Source organism: Bombus bifarius, unplaced genomic scaffold (genome assembly GCF_011952205.1).
Source record: "Bombus bifarius isolate JDL3187 unplaced genomic scaffold, Bbif_JDL3187 scf7180000009343, whole genome shotgun sequence".
Taxonomy (NCBI): domain Eukaryota; kingdom Metazoa; phylum Arthropoda; class Insecta; order Hymenoptera; family Apidae; genus Bombus; species Bombus bifarius.
The window spans coordinates 533,000-555,609 of record NW_022885057.1 but is presented as its reverse complement, the minus strand read 5'-3'; the positions used below and the strand labels follow the sequence as shown (position 1 = coordinate 555,609).

Here is a 22,610-nt window from a genome sequence, read left to right as displayed (position 1 = left end):
TGAATACGTAATGCGGATTCCGCTACCGGCGAACCGGGACCCGGAAGGGTATGTTTTTTCCGCGATACGTATACGTCGGAATGAGCAGTATTTCTAATGTATAAGGAGGTAATGACATTCGTACGACGTCACGATTCAATCGGGAATTACAAACCAACTGGTTTCTTTCTTCGAGTATCGTCCCTGACTGGAGTGAGTGGATGGCAATCCAGTCGTGCTTCCCCACTCGTGTGTTTCGTGCTTACGGCCAATGTAGTAAACAGCTTGTTTTATTTATGTAGAAGAGATGTATGTACCTCAAAGGGGAATTAATCTTGTTGAAGAAAAACGACGAAGACGTTGAATAAGTTCAATTTATCGTTAGATGTGAGACAGCATTTATGAAATAAATTATTATATCTCCAAATAATTTGATTTATATGTTGGAGATTTTTGTATTACGATTTTATTTATTGACGTTAAGAACAACCAAAATGAACTCAATCGTTAAAGTAGAAATATTGTTAACCCATGTACAAGGAACTGTAAATTTTATCAGAATTATTCATAATATAGTAACATACGAAATATTCCCAATTGAGGGTAGTTTACTCTGAATTTTGTAGTGAAATTGGGTTAACGAGCTCATGTTTGCAAGGTAGAAGTTACAGCCTTGGTCTCTTTGCAGTTTCTAATACCTCGTAAGCTATCTACTATTTAACTCACCCTACTCTATTACAAAACGTCATTCCTCATCGGGTCTACATACTACATCGTTACCCGGAAGGAAAACTCTAATCATACCCCCCATTGAACTCATCTATCACGATACGCATCAGCAAGACGATCAATCAGGCAAATATGTATTTCAAAATTAAATGTTCATTAATGGAAAAATTTCGACGTATGAAGACATACAATTTCTAGGAAATATCACGATTCTTTGAAGAGAACGTTTCTCTTTCGAGCATTCACCGACTTTAAACTGCCTTCTGAGGTCAAAGTCTCACGGTTTCTTTCTTCTTCCCCTAGAAACAATGAAGCTCCCAATCGCATTTGCGATTCCTCAGCTTCGCGAGTACCTAGTCGAGACCCCGTTTCCATCTCCTTTCCCCTATGGTTCATCCTTATTTCTTTCTCCGGCTCGTTCGCATCCGGGCTTACCGTTCTCCTGCCTCGAAAACGGCACGCTTCTGAATCCTTTTACATTTTTATAAAGCAGCTTAATTCGTCGGCAAGAGAGATGACGCGGGGGGCGAAACGGGAAGCGGGAGCCGGCGTGAACGAAACGAAATAGAACGGGATGGCAATTCGTGGCGCGACGGGGTGTCCCGGAATCTATGTACCGCGTACAGCGGCGAAATTTTGACGAGCCATCGATCATTTTTTCATATTCGGACGCTCGTGTTTCATCGATACCGTTCCACGTTGTTTTATTCATGCATTTGACTTGCAAATTATAGATTGGCTGCCCATAAATCAACGATTCCTTCTTATCTGACGAGTCTCCGCTACTCTTTCTTTTTGTTCTTGATCAGGTAGCATGGTTTCTTTTGTATCGAATATTATACCATAAACTGCGAGAATATTGTTACAAAATTGTTGTTAACTGTTATTTAGTTGACTCGCGTTTCGGATCGATAGCAGCATTATTCCGCTTCTCAAACTAATTTGTCATTGTAATGTAAAAAAGTGCATTTATCTGCCAACTCTTTTCCCGAACTTTTATTCGGTATGCCTGTTTAACGCTATACCTTTTTTTTACAATTATCAAAGATGAATAAGGGTTAATATAAAATACTATAATAAAAAGAAAGATAAACTGTAGCAGAATTTTTCCAATCACAAAAACTACTTATGCTGCTACCTCTATTTCATTCAACAAAGAAGGAGAAATGGTAGAAATTCCGAGTTTAATTTAAAAAATATTTCTTAGCCTTTCGCAAAAACCTCCCCGTAGAGTGTTCAAATTTTACATTTAAATGTCCAAATAACCAATGAAAGGATGAGGGAACATTCCCACTTAAATCACACGTGCAGTCGAGGCATATCCACCGGCAAAGGGAAACCGGAAGGCGGAAGACGTAAGGGTGGGGCATTCGAAGCGCGAACGTGGAAATGATAAATCGAGGCCAGTTAGGTACGTTAGCTACATACGGCGGCGCAAGGAGAAGAATTATTATTGAAGAATTTATTTCTCGGCGAAGGAATTATTGCCGCCATTATGCCGACGAGAGAACACGTGTTTTAACGGGCCCTCAGGTTAGTCGAGACCGTACGAGCCACCACGGACATAATAGTCATTCCTCGAAAGCTTCGCGACCGATCGCCCTCGCTCTACGAACGTCCCTGCTTTACGCATGGCTGACGCTCGTTACTCTAAACGAATCGTTCGTTTGAGAACATCAGCGCAAGTATTTTCTAATCCCATCTCCGGAAATTGGATCTCAAGCTGCGTTAAGTACCGCCGACCTACGTTTTCGCTGTGATTTGTTGCTCGATCCAACTTGCTTCTCGTGATTTCTTAGCTAATTAAACTCAATAGTGTTGATTAAACGACAGAAATTATTGTACTGTTGTAAAACGTTTAGATAAAAAATGGGAAATGGTTTTTAGGGGTACTTCTGATATATTTGAGAGAATATTCCCAAATGTTAAACATGATTGTATTTTTTAAATTGAAGTTTCTATAGTGGAAATATATTGTATACTTCATCTTGCTGTTTCTCTCCTCTCGTCTCAATTTTATGCTAAACATCTTTTCAAAATAATATAAGTCTTTTTTATTGATTAAAATGAAACTCAGATTGGAATATAGAAATTCGAGGATCGTAACAGTGTCAAATTCTATTGTAATTGTTTCTCGTTAAGATAGTTAACATTTATTTAGAATATCGATGAATGCGAAGGTGAACATATATAGATAAATTTTTCCAGAAGCTATAAGAATTATTTGAATATTTTTCAGACGAACGTTGCGCAATCAGAGGAAACTCGGTTGTTCACACACAATAGCATCTTGTTGCGCTAATAATTGCATTGAAATTACAAGGGCTATAGTGAATCCGAATTACTGTGTGTGTCAAGCGGACACACGTGCATTCAAGACGATACGGAAACGTGCCGCTTGCGTAACGACTATACGCGCGCGCCGACTGCATGTACAATCTCGAATTAATTATTCACTTAGATAACGTCGATCGATACGTCATATTAATCACAACAGCACGACTAACGTGGTTAATATTAATCAGCAGTCTAGAAGAGGGTCTACCGGGAGGCGTGCTGCACGCGGTGCGGAAGGACTGCCACGAAGGGATAGACGCACGTATATCCACAGATTCTAATTACTGATTAGACGGGGCAAGCAGCGAAAAGGGATTGCCGGTGAAGGTGCACGAATACTCGCACTGCCGGATGATCAAATACATGGCCTATCAGCCCCAATTCAATTCCGGAAGTTTCAATATTTTCACGATGTTCGAATCACAGGCTCCTAGTCGAACGATATCGAACGAATTTCAATCGCAATAGTAATATAAGAAATTCATCGCGATACACGTTTCCAATCCTCTTAATGCCATTCTTATCTATTTTGGTAAACTATGTGTTACATAGATAACAATTTGTATTTGTGTGAATTTAAATTATCGATGTATAATGTAGAAGATATAAATTAGGCTGTGAGATCTAAGCGCATACGAAGTAACCTGAAAATTGCAAATATACTATTCGTATCTTTGTGAGAACACAACTTATAACCTAGTGTGCAAAATATCATGGTAACAATTGAATTATTGCTTATAAGAAAGAGTAGCAAAATTCGTCACGCAACGTTCTAGGCGCATTGCAATTGCTGTTTAAACAAGGAAAGCACGAGTTTCATGCAATATAATACTTTCTTAAAAAATATTAAGCAACAGTAATGTATCATTATTAATAAAACAGAACGAAACTTCGGATACATGACATAAAAAAATCTGTTTACCTATAATCAAGCATTCATCCAGTTCCCAACAATCGAGTTAATTGTTTGACATCTCGTCATCGTTAAACAAACTTTCATTATCGAAATCCCATATGATATTAGGACTGTGCGTGATACACGAAATATCGAAATTGAAGGACAGCAACGGTCTTAAATTTGAGGAAGCGGTTCCCATAAAATCACTGTCGAGATTAGCGCGGGAGTGTGGCTGGAAGAGTAGATTTCAAGCTTAATCGAAAGCGCGCGCCCGTCAAAGTGTATTCGATGGTGCTTTAGAGAGAGGGGTCTCTGGCACGTCGTACCGCTGGCGTCTGTTCTTGGGGAGTCGGTACGGTTCGGCAGCCGCGGTTTTTGAAAGCCCTTTGCACAAAACAGACGCGAGGTTGCACACGAGGCCGAGGTATCCGCAACCGACAGCGCAGTAGAGACTGCGGTTACCAGACCGCAAGCTACTACCACCTACGCGAGAAATACAGGAGGGATGAGGTCTCGGTCGAGGCACCGGTGATGCTGTAAACCCTCTAACGAGCTTACTTCCCCGTAATATCTGGGCGTTTTAGTTTAACCCGGAGCGTCGAAGATAAATTCGTTTGCGATTAATTCGCCCGTCCCGTGCGCCCAGGAATTTCAATTCTCCGTGGACGAACAACCACTTCCACTGGCTCGCAATGAGACACCTTCATCGAGTATAATTCTATTTTAAAAGGGCTTTTGTCAACAATGATTTAATCCTTCTTTATGCCTTTCTCAAAGAATTTTGTCACATTTAGTGGTTTGTTTTGTTAATAAATAATGAAATTTTAATGTGTAATAATATAGAAGGGTCGTAAAATAAAAATTATTAGTGTAGAAGGTAGAAATTAATCTTTCACAAAAGTACGACATAGAATCAAGGTGTAAATATTGAACAGGATATTGAAGAAAAATGCTGAAACACGTAAAGCTCCTAATTGAACCAAGTCGTTCGATCGATCTGTTAGAGGGTGTCCTCGTATCCGAATCAGACCGCATGCATATTTTAACTAAATTATATAGTGGTAACATGTGCGGGGAAACTAGGTTTAACGTGGGGCCATTAAAAGAGCGTGCAGCAGGTGGAAACAGGCCGCGTGCGAAGCGTCAAGAAATTCTGTGTAACTGCTCGAAAATTATTATTCACGGACGAAACGGTGCCCTCTCAACCTTTCTGAGGGTAACTTCTCACGCGACTCCGTTTTGTCCTTGTAATTTTTTTCAACCACTTTTGCTCGATTCCCGACTGGTGAATTCGATTTCGAGCAGAGTCCCGAATAAAAACGAAAAAGAAAAAGAGGATATACAGAAAAGTCTCGAAGAACCCGCAGGAATTCATCGACAATAGAGAGACGGAAATCCCCGAGTTCGGTAAGGGGTCGAGGTGAAAAATATCTTCGACGGTATCTCGACTTTTTGTAGCCTCTGCTTGCGATTCGCTCGGCCAGGGGAACCCGTTGTATTCGCGTACAACGGGAAATTGGCCGTAGAATATTTACGAGGCGGTCTCACCTCCTCCTCAGGCTTGAACATCACCACCGCGCACCAATACCAATGCAACCCCGACAACCGGCAACCTAGACAGCACCCATTGTGACTGTCGAGAGATGATTATAGGTGTGTGCGTGCGTGTGTCTTGCACTCAGATTCAAGATTCTCTGCGACCACTACGGAAATGCACGAAGATAGCGGGCGAACAAAAGAAGGACTCTTTTACACATCCACAATCGTGCTCCTCCAACTGCATGCGTACCTACACACGTCTACACGCATACTCGCACATATATACATATACAGAACACGTTCGGTCGTCGTTTGCTGTAGCAAAAGGGAAAAGTGGCTCGCTGAAGGCAGGGGATGAAACGTGAGGGTGAAGAGGGCGGCGAAGAACTGAAGTTACCGGGCAAGGAACGCAATTGAGTGGGATTAAACCTTCTCGATTGCTTCCAACTTCACGCGAGCTCCCGTTTTACCTCTCTCTATCTCTCTTTCTTTCCTCCTTCTTTCGTAGACACCTTCTTCACCCTCTCTCAGCTTCTTCTCTTTTCTTCTTGGATCCCTCATTGCGGTGAAAAGACGTCTGATAGTACGGCCAAGCCGAGTCAATTCGAGTCGATTCTATCCACCGGGCTCCTCGGGTTAATTGAACATTTTTTATTGTCAATTTGTGATTGAGATTGCGGCGGCCTTTGTCGTACGATCCGACCGCGGAGGAGAGAACTCGAAATGGCGCTTTGTCGGGAGACTAGCATTAGGACACCCTTTGTCCCTTATCGGAGCGATGGGAACGCTGTACGCTTTCTAATTCGAGCAATCGTTCTCCCTCGATAGCAAGAACCGTTACGCGCTACTTCCCAGTAACCTTAGCGGACGTATGCGCTTAAGTTGCGATAAAATTAAACGTGATCAATTATCCCACCCCAACTGTTTCGTATAAGTACCGACACTGTAACATGATACGTGAGTATAATTCTATATTAATTCGTATATATTCGGATAAACAACTGCTATAAATTACTCACATACGGTTTTACCACGATGTTTCTATTTGAAATTCTGTGCTGCACTCCTTCGTCCTTTTATCTTCTTTAACGACGATGAGTCGGCCCGCGAAAAATTGTCCGGCAGCCGAAGTTTAGCTTTCTGGCTAAGAGAAAACGGGCCGGGAGAATCCGGCAAAGGGAAGGTAAGGCTGAAGAGACCGACAGGATAAAGGCGGCAGCGAAGGCGTGCGCGCGCTCGTGGGCGCTTGCATCAGCTTGTCAGCTCGCTTCACTCGCTCGCGAGAGGAACGAGTTTCCGCTTTGCTACTTTCGTCAGTGAATCGCAAACACCAGCGAAGAAAGAAAGATATCGCGATGAAAAGAAGGAATAGGAAGCGAGACGAGAAGGGACAGCGACTGGCTCGCTTCACAGGGCTAAATCGCGGACTTTTTTACATGCTTACACGAAGAAAGCCCTGAAATATTAAGCGTGCAATTACCAGACCCATTCACCATGATGCAACGTTGAGACACGCGTCAGTAACGCATAGAGCGACAGAGATGACGCCAGAGAGGGTTGTGCAGAGGAAAAGGGGATGGTAGCTGGGATAGGAGAAAAACTCTGGCACAGCTGGAAGTCGACGAAAGGACAGAGAGGTACACGCACACACTCCATTCCGTTCCGCTTCCTCCATACGCTTTCTCTCTACACGTCGATTCAATGCGATGATAAAAAGCGCGCTAGGCAAAAAATGAAAAGCTTTTTGAGTCCGCCGAGCTCGGATGAAGCGTGCGAGCGAGACGGTGCGCCGACGAACCTGTGTGCTGTCACATTGTTTCAAGCTTCGTTCACGATGCACCCCCGCCCACCCACCATCCTGCTATCATTGCTGAGTCGTCATTAAAAACTCCGGCTATTAAGTATATTAGACCAGCAGACCCACGTTTCGGCCTCATTTACCTTTCTAGATATTTATGACGCGTATAACGATAAGGGTAAATGGACAAGGATTGACGAGAATCGACCAGCGACGACGGCAAACAACGATACAATCGCGACGAGGGAACCAAATGGAAGGCTTGAAAGAATAAGGGAATAAATAAGTGCGAAGGCTATGGGCGTTCAACAGGTACAACGGCCAACTTTTTGAATATTCATGAGGTGTCTATTAAACGGGCTATAATTTGTTTTCTTCGCAGAACGCTGCCTATGCACGGAGACGTGATCTATTTCAGGTGGTTGGTTTAAAAATCTCTAACAGAACGGGCCGAACGGAGCAGCCTCGAATGTCTTACGCGTGATTGAGCGGAGAATTTGCATTCCACTGAATGGTAGTTTGAAAAAATGTTGTAAGCTATGAGGTTTGAGCGAGATGCTTCGAGAAATTCGTGTCGCGACGGATCGTAAATCATCGGCGCCAGAGCGTCGAAGTGTCGACAAAGATGCGGCCGGGGAATCGAACATTCTAATAAAGTTGCAATTACGCTCGGTGAAAAACGATTTCTCCAATGAAGGCTACTTTTGGATTCCGACGACTATCCGACGTTGATGCTAATGGACTGCCCTCTGTGGAAATGATGCGAATTTGCTGTACACGAAAGATATGATGTAACGTAAAAAGCGTTTAAGAATTTGGGAAAAAGACATTGCACAGTAAACTGTGACCAATGTTTGATAATTTTCTACATATTAAAAATCGCTACTTTTTTTAAATGAAGGAAAACTCTGTCGATACAAGAAGTAAATATATTTAATATTCTATCAATTTGCTCTCACGTGCGATAAATCATTACATAGAACGTATCCTTTTCCCTCTCTTGCGAAGCTTATATTAACAACAGTCCTATTTATCACACGCAAATCACGCTTGAAATAGGACCGTCGCGTGTCTCGACTGGAACCTATAATAAAGGCTTTAATAAGGCTTTAATGACTGCGAAACAAAAACAGCAGCACTGCTAGAAAATGCGGGGACAAGCACCTCCCAGTTGGCAGTTCGTTTCCCGAAACCACAGGTAGATAGCTGGTTGTTTCCGTGGAGTGGAGTGTCGCTTCGAAAATAGCTGGTTCTCTTCAGCCAGGAAGCGGGAGCTACGTGTACGCGCGAGCAGCCGTGATACAACGGGAACGATCACACGGAGGCGGCGAGGGCAGCGTAAAAGTGGTATGTGCGCTTGCCACCCCCACGTATACTTACGTGTGCATGTGTTTGGAGTTGAGCAGAGGATGGAGGAGGGGTTGGTGCACATCACGTACACCTATACATTATCTAGCAGCCATTTCGGTGGCATCATGGCATGGCTCCCCGAGTTTACGGCCTGCTCCATCACGGGAGAGCTTAGCTTATCTCAATGCGACACAACATATCTGAGGCTTCCGTCTTCCACTGGCCGAGAAACTACTGTCGTTAGCGACAGGTGGCAGCCATGCCGCGATCCACGGTCAAACGATACCCTACCTCGCTGTCGCGTCACGGTTTAGAAAGTTCTGTCAAAGATTAACTCGACGATTTATTCGGTTGTCCTGGGGACAGTGGGTTTACCCAACACGCGCCGCCCTTGGGATATCCGCCTCATCGTTTTATGCGATATTTTAGGAAACAGTTAATCAAGCGATAACGCAATAACATTTAGTAGTGTGAATGAGAGCTTGATACATCGTATTTTCCCCAGTTTGACTCCAGTTTCAAGGAAGATTGTGTTAGCATGTTTAGCGAGATGTTGGACGAAATTTTGAAAAAATAAATGTAGAGGAATTGAGATATTAACTAAAAATTTCGACTTCATTTTGTCAAGTATCGATTAAAGGGTACAATAGTTGAAAGAATTAACATTGCCGAAGGAACGGATCTATCTCGATGCACTTCATTTAGTAGAACACTTTGTGCGAATAATGCGCGATGTTATTTCGTATCAATTGGTTCTAAAAGACACGGTTGGATCGGAAGCGGTAGAGTTAGATCCGGATGTTTTCCAGGGCCGATTGTATAAGTCGCGGAAAAGGAACAGCGGGGAGTAGGGCAATAAAATTGATCACCTCGAAATCCGCATGATAGGAAGAAAAGAAGAGAAGAGGCAAGGAGGGGGAGCGGGCGCATTAAAGTGCTTTGCGCTCGGTCGAGCTACGAATTTCAATCTGGGGCCTCGAAACGATCGACCCTCCAGACAGAATAGACCCGGATAAAAGAGAGATTATCGGTTCGTACCTTTTGAAAACTCGAGATACTGAACTTTTCATATCTCTAGAATATGATGAGTTAGTGACCCTGTTAAATGTCTATCATCAGACCAGGAAATTCATTCAAAATAAAACTTATCCTATCTTTGGGGAAAAATTACTTGCTAGATTTGAAGCCTTTCCCCAGTTAGAGATAAAGTACGTTGTTCTCGTTCAAAAAATATGCGCTGACGGATAACTTTTGACAAACTTTTGTCAGATTGAATGAGTTCCCGAGCGAAACTCAAATGACACCATTCACGACGTGTAATGATACACAGTATCGGCTTTACTACCACCTTTACTTCTCGTTCTAGAACGTGGTTTTTTTTCTAGCAAACGATAACATTGCACCTCACAGCCTCACACCCGTTACCTTCGCTCATCTCGCCGAGTTGCTCGGCCATAAATGCACTCGGATCCTGTGCTACCTGTCAGCGGATGGCGCGTATGATCCCTAACTTCGGCTGCAGAAACCTTCAGGGACGTGGAACGTTGTACAGACACTGGATGCCACTTACGACGCGCAAACATACCCCGTCCTCACGGCCCCGACCCCTTTTCTATGATCTTGCTACACATAGAGCCCGAAGGCTATAACCGATGAAGAGAAAGTGGACGTTAGCTAGAAAAACGGAAGAAGAGAGAGCCGGATGTTTCAGAGGAAGGTTGCGAAGGTCCTCGGGGTTGGACTGTGTCCACAAGGGTGCCACCGGTGAACTGTCCGGGGAGGGGAAGGTGTTCCAGAGTACACACCCGGTATAAGTAACGAGCCGTCGCTTTGAATGACCTGACCGCGTATAAAATGCATGGGATTTCGCTCTAATGCCAGCTAGGGAGTTTGCCAGGGAGCGTATTTAGTCCCGAAAGATGAATGTAACAGGTCTCTTTTAACCCGCCCACCGAGAAAGTAAATGAGAGAGAGCACGAAAGTACCCAAAGGATGTACATGTAGTCGTAGTCCTTGCTCTACTCGGAATCACAAATTGGTCTTCTGGGAGATGCTGGCCGCTGTCACGTGATCCTTCGCGATCCTCACAGCCTTTAATGCTTTGGCCTCGAGATTTAGCCTCGAGCGAAGCTCGAGAAACGGCCACGTGTTTACACACTTCATATCGTGAACTTTCTCCTCGCTGGCTACAAAGAACCTGATATCTTTCAAAGTAACTAATCACCATTAACGAGTATCCCGTTGCATACGGTTGCTGCAACCGAAACCGAGCTAATATGTATAACGAGAAGTATATTCGGTGATTAACGGAACGTCGAAACCTCTTCAAGTTCACCGAAACGCTTCAGTAGGGGATTGTTGAACGAGTGGCGCTGATACATCGGGAATAGCAACGACTACCAGTCGACTAGTTGGGTATCGCTCACTCGACGAAGAAAACAAAACGACTTCCCTGAAAGAAGGTACGTGGATGCTTGCGAAGGCATGGAGGTGGAGACGATACTAGACGAGGAGACGAAACGGGAGGAGTGAACGTGGAGGAGCTGAACACCCTAGGGTGCCGGCAGCTCGTTACGCGAGACGTGCTATAGCTCTCTTTCTTCCTTCTATTCTCCCTTCCTGGTCTTTCCTTCGCCACCCTATTCTTCCTTTCTCTCTGCTCCCTTTTCCCGTGATTCTCTCAAACCTTGATCCTTTTGCACATCTATCTCTATGCTCTTCCCGCGGTATTCCCTTCTTTCTCTCACTTCAGGTCCTACGTTTTCAAGGTAACGTCACTCTGAATAATGTCCCACGTACACGTTTGTATCCTCTCTATATGCACGTATCGCTACTCAGTAACAAGTGGATTTATGTTGGCGCGGCTGATGCCATTGCTACCCTGAAGCAACGATGGCCTTGCTTAAGGGGATACCAACGTCGATGACGATACTGCTCGAACCGATAGCTTGTTGCCATTCCTTGCCAATCTTTCGTATGCTTTTTTAGTTACGAGCCGTGATTGTAGTCTTCACGTTACTATAATAACGTTTGGAAATATTGATATACCTTTTTTGTCATTTATTTGTTTCATTTATATGCTGCGTTTAGAATCGCATGGGCAGTTTGATAGTTTGGTTTATAGTTTGTTCTGTTTGATACCGTTTGTTCAATATCAAATCAAATTTATGTAATTTGCGAAAATTGAAGGAATATACAGCTCATCCTCGCCCGCAGCAATGAAACTGCATTTTGTATCATGTATAGGGTAACTGAAAACTACAACTATGAATGAATGTCTTAATGAAAGTTACATGGATAGGTGCTTCAAACTTCTTCGATGTAATAAACAATCCTTGCGAAAGTTTATCGAACAAAGCGCGGCGATAACAATTCGAGAGATATTTCACACTTAACTTCTCACACTTATCTACCAACATGAATTTAATACCAGCTTATCCTGAAACTTGCTGCATTGCACAAACCTTCCACTTCAAAATAACTTGACTCCACCAAAGCATTTCACATAACCATAAATAATTTCAATGCGAGATGCGCCGATACGTGAAATACACGTAGAAAAATTCAACTTTAACTTTTACTTATTTAATGAGATATGGTGAGATATAGCTTGAAAGTGTTTTGTTTAGTTACTGTGACTATATTTTTTTTATAATGTAATGATATTTATTTCAAATAAAAATGAAAATTCCTATGGCAATTCCATATCATTAGAATTGTCAGAACGATCCTTTTGTGCTCCTTTGCTTACGTGTGAGTTGCCTGCATTCAGAGGGGTAGACAGTAGGCCAAAGGAGAAATATAAAAAACAGCACAACCGATAAGAAAAAAGACGTTGAGGCGTTCTTGGAGGACTCTGTAATGACTGTTGCTACTTTTCCGTCATGTCGGAAGCGCATTGCGCCGTTTCCGCTAGCCCGGAAGTACGGTAACAAAGCGCTTCCGGCACGAGGTCTCGAGGAGGTTGTTACAACGGACTATAGTGTAGGGACAGTCGGTGACATTTCAATGAACTTTGTGGCGTAGCCATTTTCTCTGTAAAGTTCATCAGGTTTAACATGTGTTTTGGGGGTTGACGAACTTCTCGGGCTAAATTTCTGCTTTCATCAAGGAATTAGATATGTATAATATCGTAGCAGTGGTTACGGAACGTGAGGTAGAACAACGATTCGAGTAAACGTCACTATCTTCTCCTTGGTACGGTGAACCACAAAAGAACAGGAGTTTATGTGTACCAAAATGCCATAGAACTGTTTGAAAAGCTTTGCTACACGTGCTGGCAGTATTTACATAATGAAGGTAATGCACGCAGTTCATAGAATATTCATAGGCTGATGAATTATTTTATGCGAAATATTCTATTAGTCTGTTGTAATTGCTAATTTTCATTACACCTTCAGATAGAATATTGTTTACCTAGTGGAATGAAATATAATAATTTCTTAACGTCTTCATACGAAACCAAAGTACTTTCGTATAATAATTCGGTAACTAACAATAATAGAGGATTGTTATAAATTATAGTTTAGAGAATTCTTATAGACTTTTTTATCAAACTTGTTGTTATGTATTCGGCAGGCAACTAGTAAAATTTCACTAGTAATATTAGTTCAATTACGTAAAAAGATTTGCTCTACAAGCATTTAACACGAAACTAGATACCCCTTTTTAGATTTTTCTTTTGAAATTGAAACGTCAGTGTCATATGAATCGAATTTGCAAGTCATTAGTTCCCTGACAGTTATCCAATGATTACACCCCCGACTACCATCAGTCAATTTTTCCAAACGAGACGTATCCTATGCGACTATCTTTATCAGCGTCGTTAAGCAGCAAAGGCCAATTACAAAAGGTGAATGTACAGTACAGACATCGCCCATAACTCAAACGTAGCTTTGAACGTTCTCGAATCTAGTTTAATGAAAGAACGTAAACCTACGCTTCAGGATTAAGGTTTCCAAGGGCCTGGGGGATACTACCGTCTAGCGTGGATTATCGTTACGCAGACGTAAGATTTTTCTACGCTTTACGTTCAACTTCGGTCTACTATCGGCAATTCCACGTTGAAATAAAAGGGAGTCGCTCTTTAAGAGTGGCTATACGATGACGTCTATTATAGCGTCGAGTTAACGCCGCGTGGATCGCGCCAGATATGCCATCTGTATCGTACGCGTGGTCCCGAGCTGGACTGCTGGCAAAGCTCCCAAAACTCGAAACGGAACGCGTGCATCCGTATTACTTTTTCGAACGAGGTTCGCGGAGAACCGTAGGAACACAGAGAGTGGGGCTAGGAAGGGGTCGAGGCCAGTGCAGCCATCGCCATTTTATGAAAATTGCACCGCCCGTTCCAACTGCCTCGAGCGTTCAGGCGAAATATGTTACTCCCATCTCGCGATTAATGGTCGCTATTTTATTTCGAATGCACGCGCCACTGAACGCGGATCGGTCGAGACTGCCACGTTCCAAGCTGATCATCCTTTTATACGCTGCTGTTGATTTTTTAGAACGAGCTTGCGTGTTATTACTAGTGTGTTTGCGATGGTGTTCCAGTGATAAAATGGTTAATGTAAGACTCTTTCACTATTCGTTCAGAGAAGTCCGGAAATGCGAAAGGGAACGATGTTGCTGTACGCATGTATATTCCAAAGTATTGTGGATATGCGTCATTAGATAAACATTTTTTTATAAATAATTGAATTTAGTTCGTATTGCACCAGAAACTAAAAATAGAAAAAATACATCACAAAATCATCTTTATATTCGCAAATAAGCTATCTTCAAATAGTAGAACAATTCCTTTCGAAGTGCAACCCAATTCCGTCTATCCGCTTCTATCGTGTAATAGCGTAAATTGAAGCAGCTGTTACATAGGCGAGTCTTCGCAACAGAAATAACAAAATTTTCATCGAGGCAATCCGTCCGATCGAACGTGCGGCTCGTTAATATCACGGGATACGTGATTACCGGTGACGGCGTTGAATCGTGATTTCCCGTTCGCGTCATAATTTATGCGCTTCCGGCTTTTGACGTTGAAATAAAATTGGAAGGCGACGTAGCGCTCACGTTCGTGCTATTTCTAACGAAAAGTGAAAAGAAAAACACCGACGGTGGCTAAAAAATAGCAGGAATGGAAGAAAAGAAAATAACAAAAATGAAAAAGATGTGGTCGTGATGCGATGAACGCCGAGCTGTCAGAGGATTCCTATTGAAAAGAGGCCGGCTCGAAACGTTAGAACGAGTTCGACTGACATCGAGCGAATAGCGGTGAAGGGAGATAGTTGCGGAGGGTGTCTGTTAGGGGTTAGAGTAGAGGGAAGGAGAGAAAAGGGTACAATTAAAATTAGCGCAATTCAGTCACTCGCCGGTAATTCGCGTGCCTGGCATTTATATTATTAAGCCGCGCAAATTTCTCTCGCTTCTCCTCTCATCCCCGTTCTTTCCTAGGCGCATGCGAATACACAAGCGTACATGCTCGATTCTGTCGACCCTGGTACGTGTAGAAATCTGCACGCGTGTATGCTCGCGCGTGGATGTGCTGGAATGTGTTGCACTCTGCCTCTTTCCCTTTTGATATCATCCCGTCCTCGTTTCACCGCCGCCGTACGATTCAGACTTTCGCGGCGAGAGTTTCGGCCGTGACTAACAGTCCGGTAGACTGGGAAGAAAATAATTCTGGGTTTTGAAATGAATTACATCTAATTGCTCTTATTACGAGAACGAGAGAGCTTTATTATTCGCTCTTCAGTAGCGTTCCTTCTCTATCTTTCCTTCATCCGCCTGGCTCTCTGTTCCTTCCTCTTTATCTCGGCCTTTGCAACCCCTTTCTACCACTCTTCCTACCACCGTCTTTCGTTAGTAGACCTTCAAAGCTCACGTCTGCCCCTTAGCTACTTCCTGTCCACCAGTCTGGCTTATCTTTTAGCACCTGACTTCTCGGTCAAAGAAGTTTTTCATGCGTGAAGGAAGTAAAGTTCGCGGCTGTGGCGAATGCGACGATTGTCATCTCGCGGATTTCGGGCTTTTGCGGTAAAGATAAAGTTTCTTACCTTTGGATGTGTTCTTCTAGGAAACGCTACCTTCGGATCGATCTGAAACGCAGATAAAGGAAATATATTAATGCATTGTCTGTCTGGTAATAATACTAATATACGATGCAAGTAGATGTCATAGAGTTAAGCGAAAGCTACAAAAAGTCATAATTTCTATCTTTACAAGAACTGAAAGATTCTTTTCTCTTCTTCATAATCATAAAAGTCAACAAAAATAGACTTATCATGTTCTTCTCAGAAAATCAAAATGTATACTTTCCATCGACAATATCAATTACTAACAAACCCATTCTTTCTTACGTAAACAAAAGGAAACCTCTCGAACCAAGCGAAGAAACTATTAGCAAAAGCTTCTTTGACAAAGCGCACCATGAAAGAAAAATTGCCAGGGATCGTTCGAAATCGCAGAACACGGAAACGGGCGTTGTAGAATAACAGCGGAAGGGAATGGGTAAACAGAGAATAACGGAGGAATTCCCGACGTAGGAAATGGAGCAAACGGAAACGGAGGAATTGGCGGTTTTCCCATCTGAAACTCCTATTACAATTAATTATCAGGTAATAAAAAGTGGGCACACGAATACCGTGAATAAAGAGCCGCGAAGGAGTTGCGGTAGGGGATCTCCGGTACAGGTGCATGTTGGTTAGTTGGAGCAACCGAACTCTCGGCTTTCTCGACTCTATCCTCCGCTTAGTTTCCTACGCTCGCCCTTGGAGACGTACAACCAGGTCGAATGTAACCGCACCTTACGTGGCTAAAAAGCAAAAGCCCATCCTCTTTGGTTCACTTGGATGGTTAGGGGATACCGGCGAAACTATGGAATTCCCAGTGCAGCCGCGACGTAAATTCTCGCCGCGAAATCGAGCCGCTCCAATGTTCGTTCCGGTTTCCCTTGTGACCTTACTTCGAACGTACACGCTGTGAACCTACGTGAAATCGTACGTGATCGTAAAGCCATCGTACGGGCGGCCAGCTATTCGCGAACTTCGAGTTTCAACTGCCAAAATTTTCGCAAAGTGTTTCGAGTGCGTGACCAAATCGAAGCGGCGATCGACGACTCGTCGTCATTCGAAGATCGCGTATTTTGACTACGTACCGCGCCGTAAACGCGATAGGAGGAGAACGCGCTGAATAATAATTCGCCAATGAACTGAAACGGTGTTTGGAAGAACGAGCTTGGAGAAGTCGAAGGATTTCAGATTTAGAATTCATGGGTTAACGTGGGAAACGGTTGAAGATATTGCTGGAATTTTTGGGTGCAGATACGTATATGTTCTTAAAGGACTTCCATCCAAAACGTTCATTCAATACAAACAATTATCTTTTACATCTTTTAACTTGCTGAATTAAGAACACTGTCATTTCCACAATATTTTTATGAATATGTATTAAAATCACTACTAGTAGTGTTATAAGTTATAGTGTAAAATACTCAATCTATAATATTTTGAGAGAACTATATATTCCCCTGCATTCTTGATATTTATAATGAAATTCGAACGTTTCCTCTAAGTAATTAGTTTCGAAAACATGAACATCGTTTAAATAGAAAAGCATTTTTCACGTACATATTGGTGGCTTACGTACACCGCCAATGACAGTTGGAGGTATAGATTTAACATTTAATTTCCGACCGATCGGGGCAAATGCTGAATCGACGACTTTTTATTAGAGTTTCTCGTCGCATTGCCAAATGTGGGTCAGTTTTTTTGTTTTTCTCCTCTGACTTCGGGAGCAGAGCTAGGAGATTTTTTATCGTCTGAAATCCTAGGTCGAATCCTAGACTTGAAAACATTTCCCCTATTTATTTAGCTTCCAGGGATTCCACCAAAGAGATTGAATGTGTTTTTGTCCTTCAAAAAACTCGCCGAACATTTCTTTTTCAATTGTACCGCGTATTTTCTTGTTCATACTCGAGACAACTTAATCTATATACGTAAGAAGAAGCAATATGGATGCACTGACAGGTTCTTCGATAGAGAAGCACGATCCGAAGGATGATTTATGATCACGCTTCGGTAGCGAATCGTTTGGGTTTCAATTTTTCACGAACATTTATCGGGATGAATTACCAGAAAATCCACCTACTTTCTGCGTCTTACTCGAGGAATCTATTCAATTCGTTACGACAAAGACAGCCATGGTATCGAATAATCAGCGGTTTCAATAATAAATCCAGTGAAATGCCTTTCGACGTTACGACGCATCACTGTAATTAAGATGAATGTCTTGTGCATAATCTATAGTGTTAAAAGACATCTCATATTTCATACGTGTCTCTATAAATATAGAGATATAAGCATTGTTAAATATCTTGAAAAAATATCCTATATTTCTATACATAATTTAATTGAAGAATGAAAATTCTTCAAAATACTTGGTAGCAATTGAATTCGATTAATAATTTCAGATTGGCATAATCTAGTGATCTCTATAATTGTACTTGTAATGAACACGCCACTCTTATTTACAGAGAAATTTTAGAATTCAGTGCTTGTTTCAATAAAGTGTCTAAGTAAAATCAGGCATACGTAGGAACTGCGAATTGCAGTACTGCGTACGTCTGTAGTTCCAAGTTACTAATTACTAAATAAGTATATATATATATATATTTATTTATGTCTAAGTCAAAAAAGATTATTATTCATTTTACTATTTTAATCCCTATTACTAATAACCTAATTCTTATATTACCAAAGCTTATATTAACAACTCATATTATCAAAGCTTAGTAACTTTTTCACTTCCTTACAACGTTAATAATTTTCTCCCTATATATTCATTCTGTACACAACCGCAAATTATAACTTTTTCTCTGTGCTTCAAAAAGTCAATCACACTTTAGTCGGAGCACACATCTCGGAAAACAATTTTCTCGGAGAATTAATTTTAAACAACGATCGTGCTGCGTTCCCGAACTTTAGCTTCCTCGCGAGTGCTCCGCTCGCGATAGGTAAGAGAAAACGTAGCCGGGAGAGGTGGTGGAAGCCACGAACGTGGTAATGACAAGCAAGAAAGCCCGACTCTATCCACCGCCACCGCCGCCATCCACACCGACGACGTCGTTCCTCTCCTGTGTTTTCTCCCTTTCCTGTTCTCTGCTCCCGCGAACCACCCCGTTTGCATAATCCCCTACGGCAAAGTTCACACCGGTCGCTCGCACGCCCCCGGACGCCCTGGAGCACGTCAAGCGGCCCGACGTCGGCAACTACAACGACGAGGATGGAGAAAGTCTGTCGGTTTTCGTCTTACCCCGCCGTCGCTGCAACCACCGTCCCAGCGATTCTTCTCCTTTTGACCCGCCCTGTCGTTGAACAACTAGAAGAAGACGATGAGTTTTGCTAAAGAACTTTCTTACCGGGCCCTTTAGATTTCCGTCGCGATAGAATCTGTAGCTGAGTTATCGTTCCTGCCAGAATCAACAATAAAATTAACCGTTTTGCGGGTGAACATTTTAAAAGTAACTCGTTAATCCTTGAAAGCCATAAAGGAGAAATATTTCTTTCGCGGAATACTGACGATAAATTTGTTTAGTGTTTTAAAATCAATATAGCGATATTGATTTAAGAGCAGTGTAGGAGAAAAATTTGTTTTCGATAGGGAAATTGTAGCTAATCATTCTTTACAAATACACATTCTATGTGCTTAATAATTAGACAAAATAGTCTCTCCTACTATCTTATCTTCCTCTTCCTCCTTCCCCTAATTATAACGCCTCAGACTTACCTAGAATAAATAAGACACTTGTGCCACCCTCTCCATTCCCTTGAAATTTCACCACAATTATAGGACAAACAATATAGAGATTTGTCGTTAAGTGCAATCGTCTCGAAGGCTACAGCGTCGCGATTGAAATTTGTCACCGTCCAGCAAGTCATGGTCGAGAGAGGAGTCGATCAACGAAATTAGTTTCGACGTTCTGGTTATTCGATTCATTCCGTTCGATTCCCGGGCCGAGAGTATCGCTACGTAGAGCGGGACAAAGTCAAGAATCGTGCGCGAGATAGAATCGTTCGAGAGTAAAGGATAGAAGAAATGAGAGAACGAAGGGAGGTATTACGGAGAAAAATCGAGAGGCTCGAAGCCATTCTCGCAAACATAACCCGGTTATCCGATATCGCGCGAAATGATCGGCCGCCAACTATCGACGACGACAGGGCTGCCGCCAAAGAAGACGACGTCGAACGACAACGACGATAGAAATTCAATCTGGATGGCACGCCTGGAAATTGGGAGAGCCACCTATTCTCCAACGATCCGACCGATTCTAGGATACTTTGCTACGACGTAAAAGCTCAAAGCTCGTATCGGCCACAGTTGGAAAAGTAATCGAGGAGAACGGAGCTCTTTTCATCCCTCTCGCATGGTTTTCACATTCTCTCGCGAACGGAAGCTCCGTCGTCTCGTCGCTCGAGAAACCCGACGCTCCCGAGCTGCATCCACCGGGATAATACGAACGAGAAATTTCACACGCGAGTTCGCGGTAATTCCGGCGGAATTCAAACGCCAGACCCCGGCCACGTCGGTTAAATTGTTGCTCGAGCTACGTAAGTTCTCAGATTGCCGGGAGAGGAGGATACACGCGCACGGAGCCACGCGAACGTGAGTGTTATTAAACTTTAAATTATGAACGCAACGGGCGGAACAATTAAAAACGCGTGGCGTTAGCGGGCACAGGGCTTCACGGCCACGGATCCCGAGAGTGGTAATCAAGAATTATGGTCCCCGTTGATGTTGCCCCGTTATCAAACTGGATTTCTATGAACGGTGTATCGTAAAGGGGCGTGAATAGCAAATGAATCTGCAAACTTTCACGATAAATATTCCGTGTCCGCGCTGCGCTTTATAGCTGATCAGAATGCAAATGGATTTTGGAAACTAGACTGCGTCGTCGCGTTATTTAACGGGACTACTGTATAAACATTTCTCTATACGGCGATTAATTATTTCGCATTTATGGATGTTCTTTCTTAATTCGCATTCTACGTACTTACAGAGAAAGATAGGATTATTTGGATTAGAAGAATATTTGAGTCAGAATAAATACTTTGCGCGATAATTCGCCAAACTTAGTTACGAATAATTTTCAAGCGATCTACATTTGAAGACAGACTATTTATTAGGTCGTCCGAAAAATTTCTTTCGTTTTATAAGAAAATAATGGAGGCATAACATTTTTCATTTTATATTATTTTACCAAATTATGTGTGATCCATTTTGTTCTATCAAAATAAAGATCACAACGTTCGACAGATTAGGTCTCATGTTTGTATAAAGATGCGTCTGTAAAAGAAAGACACTTTTCGGACAACCTAATAGTTCATTATTAATGGCATGATGAACAGTGAAATATATCGCGCACTCACATTAACAGCTCGACAGTTATAATGTTTGCACAGCGATGTAACTTCTGCCGCCAAAAAGAAAGTTGTTCGATTCATATTAATATTCTCACGCGGAATTGTCATAATTCAGTAACGTGTGCCTTATTTATTTTATTAGTTCTTATGTAATATCTGTTCGGTATTCCTATCGTATATTCGAATTCTATGTATTCGTACAGCTACCGTTGAAAGAAATTCAAAGAATGAGGCGGCACTATGAAGTTTGTTTCTCGCGGTCGAGATTCTTTCAACACTCCACATTCGGCAGGGGGAGGTGGTTGAAACAGATGGATAGAGAGAACGGTCTGAGTATCATTCAAGATTTAACTCCAGTCTCAGTGAGATCGAAGTAAATATCTGCGAGCTACAAGTGGGAGATTTTCCCACACTCGAGCAATTCTCTAACCCTTCACAGCAGTGTTCCTCTCCCTTCGCGTTTTTCACCCCACCCACGAATCTTTCCATCGCCCTCCGTAATTCTGTCTGTCCCAGACGTGCCGGTTTGTCAGTTTCATACAATATTGCGTAGTTCTGACGTATGCATAATGGCAACGAAAAAAAATCTTCCCCGTGGTTTTAATATGAAAAAACTTTTTGATTGGTACATTCCACTTTTCATTTAAATATTTACCTTTGTTGTATTGATATTCTCATAGCTTAAATACTACAAAATTTTACTCGACTCTCATCGCAAACCTTTTTTCAAAAATATTTTACATCAAACATGCATGTGTCGTGCTTAATCTTGGTTATGGAAAATTGATTCGGCAACTATTACGGTTGAAATTTCCAAGTACCTCTTGCTTTATCGTCGTGAAATCGCCCGATAAAGAAAATTCTTTTTTATATCACTAATAATCTAAAAAAGTTGAAGGCCCGTTTCAGTTTATTTCTGTTTGATTCGTGAAAACAGACAGTATATACTGCAGTTACTCGTCACCAAATGAAGGCGCAATCTTTTCCCAAGCGGCAAATGGGCCGAATATAAAACGACGCGACGGAACGCAGTCAAAGATTCCTCACGTACAACTTAATCCGCTTGTTCCCATCGTTCCCCCTATTTCCCTGGTTTATGTCAATGACGCGCGTTTCTCGGCTGCTGCAAACTCACTCGAGCCCGTGTTCGCACGCACGCTGAATTTTAATCGGCCGCGGAAGAGACCTCCCCTTATTGGGGAGAATGCCAAAGTAATGAGTTTTGCCCGCAGCACAGCGCGGCGTATCCATAAAGAAATGTAGGCTACGCGGCCGTGGAACGTTACAATTTTTATATCCCCGTGCTCATACAGGTAGCCGTATCAGCACGTGAGAACGAGCATGAGACCGCGCTAGCCTAATTCACCCTGGAATAGCTTGAAAACAAGCACCGCTGGATCGTCGGATAAATCGTACTGCAATTTCGTTTCATACCGCCATAGTAGCGTGCAGTTGGTACCAGGAAAGTTTCAGTAAGTGGATTGTTCGATATTTTTGAAATTTCATTCTTTTAAAAGATCTTCTTGTTTGTTTCTCACAAAAATTGCGTTCTTTATAAGAAAAAACAAGC

The 22,610-nt window shown here is 42.4% G+C and overlaps 1 protein-coding gene across 7 annotated transcripts in view; it reads right to left on the bottom strand.

Annotated features, from left to right (window-relative positions):
• LOC117215078 (RNA-binding protein Musashi homolog Rbp6) overlaps positions 1–22,610 on the bottom strand; it is a 761,999-nt gene that overhangs the window by 251,885 nt on the left and 487,504 nt on the right. For 6 of the 7 annotated variants that reach the window (XM_033461509.1, XM_033461508.1, XM_033461502.1 and 3 more), the window contains exon 5: positions 15,677–15,718. In XM_033461509.1, coding sequence (XP_033317400.1) covers positions 15,677–15,718 — 42 coding nt within the window. Of the gene's footprint in view, positions 1–15,676; positions 15,719–19,030; positions 19,035–22,610 lie in introns of those variants that run through there. The other variant, XM_033461507.1, reaches the window with a different exon arrangement.